Source organism: Ruditapes philippinarum, unplaced genomic scaffold (assembly GCF_026571515.1).
Source record: "Ruditapes philippinarum isolate M1 unplaced genomic scaffold, ASM2657151v2 ctg20173_1_1_1_1, whole genome shotgun sequence".
NCBI lineage: Eukaryota > Metazoa > Mollusca > Bivalvia > Venerida > Veneridae > Ruditapes > Ruditapes philippinarum.
Window position 1 is genome coordinate 4377 of NW_026857941.1, and position 9965 is coordinate 14341.

Here is a 9965-nt window from a genome sequence, read left to right on the forward strand (position 1 = left end):
AGCTATAATTTAATGTCAGAAGATATTTACAAATTTTAGCACCAAAAATTAAAGCACGACACCTCCAGGTCAATGCTGATTTTTATGAAAACGTAAAGCAATCAAAATAGGGCAAGTTTTGCGCACTGTACAAATAAAGCCATTTAGGCTACAATAAGGCACTTGCCATCATAATCATTAATGTTTGTTTGTTTGTTTGTTTCATTTTACGCCTTCTCCCAACAGTATTTCAGTCATATAGGCGGGTAGTTTCCTAACCATCGTTCCTGGAGAGTTACACCAGTACTAGACTACCTTCCTCCGCGCTAAACTACCAAAGCATCTCCCGGGGATCGAACCCACGCCAGAGAGGTAACTGGATTAGAAGTCATCGACTCTAACCCCTCGACCACAAAGGCGGTAAATCATTAATGTATCAAGCTATAGTAAGCAAACTCATCCTTACTCATGTCTTTACCCTGCTAAATATCTTATCTACTACATTTATTTTAACACTTCAAATACCATTTTTATGTCCAATTTTTTAAAAATTTACATCTGGAGGTATAGTATAATCTCTACATGGCATAATAATGTAGTTTTTAAAGTATTTCCCTTCACAAATTTTGAATAATATTTCTTGCATATTCTAACATTATATCAGATCAGCTAGTAGAGTCTGGTACAGAATTCTCGGACTTTGGGCTGAGACTAAGCGAATCCATGTCTGCGATCACGCCATTCGACATCTCGTCTATGGTTGTGAAATCTATCACTATTTGTTTCTGCGCTGGTCGATATTGCCTGAAGGAGAAAAATTGTATGATTTCCTATATTTTATAGCACCAACACAGTTTAAGTTATATTGTACTGAAACAGGAAAGATGAATTTGGCAAACCTCAGGTGTTACAAACTTAGAGTAACACTAGTAGTCAAAACCACCTCACTTGCTGGAGCTAAGAAATGCAAAGACTCCAGTTATTCAAATCCATTTGGTCGCCTCCAATGATCATGCAGGGTTAAACAGTGGCTGCAACTCTGATACCTCAACCATGAAAGGCATACCCTCAGCCACAAGGGGTAAAAAGAAGAATTGTACAATATAATTAGCCTCAATTTTTTTACATTGTTCTTTTAAATCAATTCTAGATTTTTCGCTTTAAAAGGGAGAGAAAACAAAACATTGTTTGGGCAATATTTCTTTGTTCATCTGAGTTTTTACCCACGCAAAAGTATTGAATAAACCAGCCAATGGTAGAGACTGATTTGATTTGCTCTGTTTTATGTTAAAAGGCCATTGTAAAGGTCATAATCATTCACCTTAGTGCAATGACTGGTTAACTCTTATCAACTTATATAAGGAATTAACCTGTCACTGCACTATGGTGAACATCTGGTAATTTTTAAGCTTTACCTGTATAGGTAGATCTTAGATGCTGCTTCGTACAATTTTTTAAGGCAGAACCTGGCACATAACCACAGAGCTTTGGTAAGCTAGCTGGATAGTACTCAGAAAATGCTGTGCGAACTAGTCTAACTCAATACCCACCATACATTTGTCAGTACTGATCAAAGAATATAAGAAATATTTGAGTGTAGAAGTACATTTTTATCAAATTAAACTGTATAAAGAATAGTTTCATTACATATTCTAACACCACATATTTCCCTATTGAACATACACCACATATTTCCCTTTTGAACATATAAGGACTGAGGTGTGTAAACATGTAATAAAATCAATGTTGTTGATCTATTTCTAGACATGTGACGTAACTATTAAGACTATGACGCGCTGAAAATAAGTACCAAAACAAATCAGAAAATATTAAGCATAATATTCTTTATGGTAGCATTTATTTGTTGATGTCTAAGAATCAAAATAGTGATTTTATCACTTTTATTATTATAGTTTTTGATATAATTCCTCCCATACAAACTCCAAGCAAGTGTTATTTAGGGAAAAAATCACTCTTGGAGATTTATCATTCTTTATTCTCAACAAGAGGGCCATGATGGCCCTAGGGTCGCTCACCTGTATATAGGCCCCCCACCCCCGGGCCAATTTTTACCCAAGGGCTTTTATTTGTTTATTTGAACACACTTGGTAGACACCCATAAGAAGATGTTTCATGCTAAACATCTAAGTTCTAGCTCATTGGCATTTTTAAAAGAAGATTTTTAAAGTTTTTACTATACACATATAGTTAGAAACAATGTCACCCTGAGCAGGGCCAGTTTTTGACCCCGGGCGTTTATTTTTAACAAACTTTGTAGATATTTACTTAAAGATGTTTCATGCTTAATATCTAAACTCTAGCTATTTGGGTTTTTCCAAAGAAGATTTTTAAGTTTTTGCTATACACATATAAGGAAAATCAATGACCCCCCCCCCCGGGCGGGGCCAGTTTTGACCCCAGGGCTTTTATTTGAACATACTTGGTAGACACCCATTAGAACATGTTTCATGCTAAATATCTTAGCTCTAGCTCTTTGAGTTCTTTAAAAGAAGATTTTTAAGTTTCTACTATATGCATGTAGGGAAATCAATGACCCCCTGGGGCGGGGCCAATTTTGACCCCAGAGCTTTTATTTGTTGAACAAACTTGGTAGACACTCATTAGAAGATGTTTCATGCTAAATATCTTAGCTCTAGCTCTTTGGGTTCTTTAAAAGAAGATTTTTTAAGTTTTTACTATATGCATATAGGGAAAATCTATGACCCCCTGGGGCAGGGCCAATTTTGACCCCAGGGCTTTTATTTGAACAAACTTGGTAGACATTCACTAGAAGATGTTTCATGCCAAATATCTAAGCTCTAGCTCTTATGGTTCTTTAAAAGAAGATTTTTTAAGTTTTTACCATATGCATATAGGGAAAATCAATGACCCCCCGGGGCGGGGCCAATTTTGACCCCAGGGCTTTAATTTGAACAAACTTGGTATACACTCACTAGAAGATGTTTCATGCTTAATATCTTAGCTCTAGCTCTTTGGGTTCTTTAAAAGAAATTTTTTTAAGTTTTTACTATATGCATATAGGGAAAATCTATGACCCCCTGGGGCGGGGTCAATTTTGACCCCAGGGCTTTTATTTGAACAAACTTGGTAGACATTCACTAGAAGATGTTTCATGCCAAATATCTAAGCTCTAGCTCTTATGGTTCTTTAAAAGAAGATTTTTTAAGTTTTTACTATATGCATATAGGGAAAATCAATGACCCCCGGGGCGGGGCCAATTTTGACCCCAGGGCTTTAATTTGAACAAACTTGGTAGACACTCACTAGAAGATGTTTCATGCTTAATATCTTAGCTCTAGCTCTTTGGGTTCTTTAAAAGAAGATTTTTTAAGTTTTTACTATATGCATATAGGGAAAATCAATGACCCCCTGGGTCGGGGCCAATTTTGACCCCAGGGCTTTTATTTGAACAAACTTGGTAGACATTCACTAGAAGATGTTTCATGCCAAATATCTAAGCTCTAGCTCTTACGGTTCTTTAAAAGAAGATTTTTTAAGTTTTTACTATATGCATATAGGGAAAATCAATGACCCCCATTGGCGGGGCCAATTTTGACCCCAGGGCTTTTATTTGAACAAACTTGGTAGACACTCACTAGAAGATGTTTCATGCCAAATATCTAAGCTCTAGCTCTTATGGTTTTTTAAAAGAAGATATTTAAAGTTTTTTCTTTTGGTTGCCATGGCAACCAGAGTTCTGCATGGAATTAAATTCTTTGAACAATTTTTAAAGGTGACCACCAAAGGAACATTCCTGTGAAGTTTGGATGAAATTGGCTCAGTGGTTTATGAGGAGATGTCATTTAAAGCAAAAGTTTACGGACGGACGGACGACGGACGGACGCCGGACGAAAAGCGATCACAAAAGCTCACCCTGTCACTTTGTGACAGGTGAGCTAATAAAAACTGCACACAATGAAATTAACAGAGAAGAAAACATTTAATACATTATTTCTTTACCTGTATTTTACACCTGCCATATCGAACATTCTCTTTGATGCTCGAAACTCTGGTCTTTCATGATATTTATCCGAGTAATAGATCACTTCCTTGATGCCAGACTGTATCACAACCTTTGCGCACTCATTACATGGGAACAATGCTACATATATAGAACAGTTCTTCACATCAGCAGAGTTCTTATTGAGAACAGCATTCAATTCTGCATGACAAACTGAAATCATAAAATGCTTAACGTATTAAATCTTAAGAGATAATCAAGACATGACTTGTTCTGATAGTAAATAATTACAATGTACTTAAATCTAATAAAGTGATAGTAACACCAACACTGTTACGTGTTAAAAGGCAACATTCCAGAAAAATGGTAATGATAAAGTTATGTCTAACAATAAAATTACCCTATGTCACAAATCAGATTTCTGCTTAAAAACATTTTTTCTTCAAATTCAAAAGTGAAGATTACAGTTCAAGTTTTGCAGTGAACTGAATTAGATATTAAATTGAAAGCTACTGCTATCTTCTTCTATCATGCAGCTTCTGTAAATACATAACCAAAGAATGGCAGATAGCAAGCGGTGCAACATGTATACAAAAATGTAACAAAATTATTTGAAAAGGCGAACTAAAAATGCTTACCTTATTATAAGTTCATATATATGTTAACCGAAACATGACACTACTGACAGTAGTAAGTTAAGGAAAGGCCATTTGTTGTCAACATGTCTGAAAGTCAGCTATTGACTTTATGTAAATTTCATAACAGCCTTCAAATGATTTGCAGCCAATTTACAAATGCAGTAGTTACCATAGAGTTGTTTAGTTTCCAGTATATTATCTGCCTCACGTCCCCACGGCATGTTGTCATCGGAACACTTGTTCGGCATACCGTTGTACCCTATACCCACAATCTTCTTCTCTTCATTCACAATACAGGCACCAACCTAGATTAAATAAAGAAATCAATATGATAGAACTAAAGGATGGGGGAAAGTAGGTGTAAATAATAGAAAAATAAACAAGCTGGGGTATAATATAAGCATTCTTTTTGTATTTAAATGGTCTTAACATGGTGTTATGAACATTCGTCAATGTAATTTCTGAAGATAGGGATATTTTTATATAAAACAAACGCTACACTATTTAATTAATCAGCTGTCAACTGGAATCCAACATAAGACTGCTTATTTAATCATAAGTTGCTTTTCCTATTATATCATATGTACAAGCCAGTCAGAACTGTGTATTGCATTAAATATAGTTATATTATTCCATATGATTCATTTCAATTAACTGGAGGCATACCCCTTTAAGACTGTACAGTCAAGTAACTAGTTCCCGTACAGGACCAGTCTCGGTTTCATCATTGCCTTTTTGATTGAAATATTTCTGACATTTGAATTTTTTGTTGACAATTTAATACAATGTGTGTCTAACCACCTGTTGGTAGCTCATTTTTTTATAAATTGCAGTTTTTCTAGAAAACAACATTGAATAAGTCGGAACAGTCCTGTGCCCAAACTGGACCACTAATAGTGATAGTATATAAAGAGTGTTTTTTACCTGTGTACGTGGATCCTTACTTCTTTGTGCCGACAAGAATGCTATAGCCATAAAGTAGTCACTCCATTCTAAATAATCTTCTCTTTTAGTTGACAAACTTCTTCCAACACTGAAATGAAAATGTTATTATAACTAACAAAGTGGTACAATATTTGTTTTGTCTGCATTTGTGCAACAATTTGAATTTTTATTAAAGCTACAGCAATCAAGTTCCCCTGAACTTCTAGTTACACAAGTAATGTGCAAGCTCTAAATAAAAACTAGAACTGTGTCCAAAGGACACGGATGCCCCCACTGACAACATGTATATGGTATATAGTGAAAAAAATCAACAAAGGGCCATAATTCTGTTAAATTTGGTCGCAGCAAAAATTCCTTCCTTTACTTCCATCTACACATTAAGGTTGTTCATCCCTGGAAGTTTAAGCAAAATCTGCCATCCGGTTTAAGAGGAGTTGCGTTCACAAAATTTCTTTATGGTATATAGTGAAAAAATCAACAAAGGGTCATAATTCTATTAAATTTGGTGGCAGCAAAAATTCCTTCCTTTACTACCATCCACACATTAAGGTTGTTCATCCCTGGAAGTTAAAACAAAATCTGCCATTCGGTTTAAAAGGAGTTGCGTTCACAAAATTTTTACATAGTATATAGTGAAAAAATCAACAAAGGGCCATAATTCTCTTAAATTTGGTCACAGCGAAAATTCCTTCCTTTACTACCATCTACACTACCATGTACACATTAAGGTTGTTCATCCCTGAAAGTTTAAGCAAAATCTGCCATCCCGTTTAAGAGTTGCGTTCACAAGATTTCGGGACGGACGGACTGACTGACGGACGGACAAGTGCAACGCTATATGCATCCCACTTTGTGGAGGCATAATGAACATGATTGTCCTGAATCAGGTCACAGAACTTTGGAAAAGGTGACTGTCCCTGGCATAAATTGTGAAAACTCATTTGACAAATTTTAAAAAAGTTAATAAACCTCATTCTGGTGAAAATGCCATGAATCATTCGGGTAAACCAAGATATTAAACTGGCTAAAAGCTTGTTTGCATGAACAGCAATAGACGATGGACGAATATATTTGAGTACGAAACATTCTATATTTCTCGTGTCAATATTATAAAATTCGAAGCAAAATGTGGTATTGTGTTTATTTTAAAATGAACTTACGCGTTCGTCCTCGGTGAAGCATTATTAGATGAGCTGTTATTATCACTGTCAGACATGTTTTCTAATGTTTTAGAAGTTTTCTAACAACAAAAGTGCGGGCAACTGACGTCACTGAAAGTTTTGGTCAAAAACCACTAAATATAGTAGTGCGGTGCCATTTTTTCTGTCAATCATTGAAAAAACAAATCAACGAGTTGTGAAAAGCATAAAAGATATTTCAATGAAAATAAATCATATTTTTACAGAAAAACTTGAATATCTCTGCCTAAACTGGTTAAACATATATTTGTTTTAGCCAAAGAAGGGCTTTTATAGTTCATTGTTTTTGCACGAAAATTCCGTGCTTATAGAAAGCCAGAAAGATTGGGGGCTTTGTTTGTTTTCCGGGGAGGGCCGACCGCTAATGTTGTAAGAACTTGGGCCCAACCCGTTTGCTTTTGCTGTTTAAAATACATATGAAATTTGTATCTGTATTGTATATACATGTATATAGCAATAAAATATGACTAAACTAAACTAAACTTTGTTTATTAAAGCAGCATGCCTTCATATTCATGTTAATTTTCATGAAAATTTTGAAAATGTATTTAACAGTAAAATATTGTGAAGTGAACAAAGAAAGTAATTTGCACTTACAACAATTTGCACGAAATCCATCCTAAGCCAGGAACCCGATCTGAAATCAAAATATAATTCAGTTTGGGCCAAAATAACCCTTAAAGGTTTTAAGGACATCCATATCTCTTCCTTCTATAAACCTAACGAGAAGGATGAGATACCCCTAATTGAACTTTGGTAATCCATAAAAAAGATCCCCTCAATGAACTTTGGTCATCCATAAAAAAGATCCCCAAAAATAGTATTGTCTGGGTGCTTGGGGACTTCAATATGCCAAGCATGATGGCCATCAACTGGTCAACAGAATCCCTGATAGAAGGTTGTAAGTTCCCAAACATATACACTTCTTTCCTTGAAAATCTCATTAACTTAAACTTACAGCAAATGGTCAACATCCCTACCAGAGGTAACAGCGTCCTTGGCCTGTTCCTCACAAACATGCCTTCCCACGTACATAGTACAAAAACCCTACCTCCCTTAGGCTCCTCAGATCATGACATAGTCTTCAATGAAATCAAAATTAACAGAGGACGTCCACTTCAATCAAAGAGGGAAATCCAATGTTATAATAAGGCAAACTGGAATTGTTTAAAAAATGATGTAAGTAAATATGCCAATGTCTACAGTGAAACACACCACACTGATCCCAACAAAGCCTGGATTTCCTTCAACGACGAACTAAATCACATACCAACTAAAGTCACTAAAACTCGTCGAGATCTACCATGGTTAAACAAATCCATTATTCGCAGAATTATGAAACGTGATAGAACTTATTCAAACATTAAAAGATCAAAGTCACCATCAAATGATTTGGTCAAAAAGCTTAAAGTACTTAAATGTGAAATCCAAAGAGAAACTAGGAAAGCATACTGGCAATACCTAGACTCTGTCATTTTTAGCCAATACTCCCAAAGTCTGAAAAATAAAAAATTCTACCAATATGTTAAAAGTAACAAAACTGAAAGCTGTGGTGTGGCACCCCTCAAATCAGAAGGTCAAACGTTTACTGATCCAGTTGCAAAAGAAGATATCCTTAACTCCCAGCTGCAGTTTGAGTCTGTCTTCTCTCGGCCTCAGCCCCTTAGCTTATCCCAGGCTTGCAAACAGAAGCTTATTCCGAAACACCACCCATCTATGCCAGAAGTATCTAGATCGGAAGATGGTGTGAAGAAACTTTTAAAAGGCCTAAACCCAAATAAAGCTTCTGGTCCTGACCAAATATCCCCTAGGTTACTAAAAGAGCTTCATCAAGAGGTTACTCCCATACTGACCCACATCTTCCAGATCTCACTTAAAACAGGCATGTCCCAGAAGACTGGAAGCATACAGTAATTGCCCCAGTTTACAAAAAGGCCCAAAATGCAAACCCAGCAGTTATAAGCCAATATCCCTCACATACATAGCGTCCAAATTGATGGAGCACATCTTAGTGTCCAATATTATGTCCTTTTATGATAAACACAACATCCTTAGCCCCTATCAACATGGCTTCAGGTCAAAACGTAGTTGTGAGTCCCAGCTAGTAAGCTTCTCCCAGGAAATTCATGACAATCTTGAAAGTGGCCAACAAACTGATGTCATAGTCATGGATTTCAGTAAGGCAATTGATAAGGTGGACCATCACAAACTTGTGAGTAAACTAGAAAGATTGGGTATAAGTTAAGAGGTTACAAATTGGGTCCATTCCTCCCTAAGTCACGCTCCCAGCAAGTTGTAGTTGAAGGTCAAAAATCAGGAATACTACCAGTCCTGCATGTACATGTACCTATTCTTTTGTTTCGAATCACTGAAGTAATAATGTTTTATCAATGTAAAATTAAATTATGCCTCAGAAATCCGAATGTTTACATTTCTTTAGAAATGCCAAACATGTGTTTTGAAAATGTTTTAATAATGGATTAAGTGCATGTCAGATATTCAAAAACTGAAAAAATGCGCAGAACATGTAGTGATGTGTCGAAAAGGTAGCAAAATGTATAAATATAGTAGTGTTTTGACTTCCATACAAAATACTTCATTCATTAAATATACCATTTGCAAATAGAGAATAACAAGTAAAAAATATATATATTTATGTAAAACGCAAATGAGTATTTTTCAGAAACTGTGACAAGATACCTAAGGTGGAAAGTTTTAGAGAAATAAAAAAATATAGGACTTTTTAAGGCATAAGGGCCTTTAAACGACAAAAATAAAAATAAACTAGTCATTACGGAGGAAGAGAGATAATCAGTTACAAGAAGCATCTAGCCTGTAAACAGAGTTACTTCCCATTGTTCGTTAGTTTCCCGCCTTTTCTCAGATATATACAATATGTATATTTAGCGCCATGATATAATTGATTTAGTTACTAATGCAGTCAATTGCTTACAATTTAATACAATTTTACAACTTGTTTTTAATTAGTCAGTAAAAATAAATATCAAAATTGCAATTATTGAACGAAATACATTAATATGAACTTTGTACAACATGATAAATTAAACATTTATATGCTTGGTCGCAAGATATATTCAATCTTAATACCAAATAATCAGCGATGTTTGTTTTGTCTGCTGTTCGGAGACTGCTCGATACATAATATTATACATGTTATAATTCCAATATTACAAAATTATTACGTAATGAACATTTGGCGCA

At 35.3% G+C, this 9965-nt stretch overlaps 1 protein-coding gene across 1 annotated transcript; it reads right to left on the minus strand.

Annotated features, from left to right (window-relative positions):
• Nucleotides 1-408: 408 nt before the first annotated feature.
• LOC132751560 (deoxycytidylate deaminase-like) lies at nucleotides 409-6854 on the minus strand. Its single transcript, XM_060741734.1, has 5 exons — nucleotides 6705-6854; nucleotides 5524-5632; nucleotides 4769-4904; nucleotides 3961-4174; nucleotides 409-783 (listed from the first exon to the last, which is right to left on the minus strand). The coding sequence occupies exons 1-5, from the start codon at nucleotides 6758-6760 to the stop codon at nucleotides 645-647; spliced, it is 654 nt and encodes a 217-aa protein (XP_060597717.1). The 5' UTR covers nucleotides 6761-6854; the 3' UTR covers nucleotides 409-644.
• Nucleotides 6855-9965: the final 3111 nt, after the last annotated feature.

Coding starts and splice junctions, on each gene's coding strand:
- LOC132751560 (XM_060741734.1), bottom strand. CDS start 6,760: ATGTCTGACAGTGATAATAACAGCTCATCTAATAATGCTTCACCGAGG. Junction 5,633..6,704: donor GCTTCACCGAGGACGAACGC/GTAAGTTCATTT, acceptor TTTTCATTTCAG/TGTTGGAAGAAGTTTGTCAA. Junction 4,175..4,768: donor GGAAACTAAACAACTCTATG/GTAACTACTGCA, acceptor TTATGATTTCAG/TTTGTCATGCAGAATTGAAT.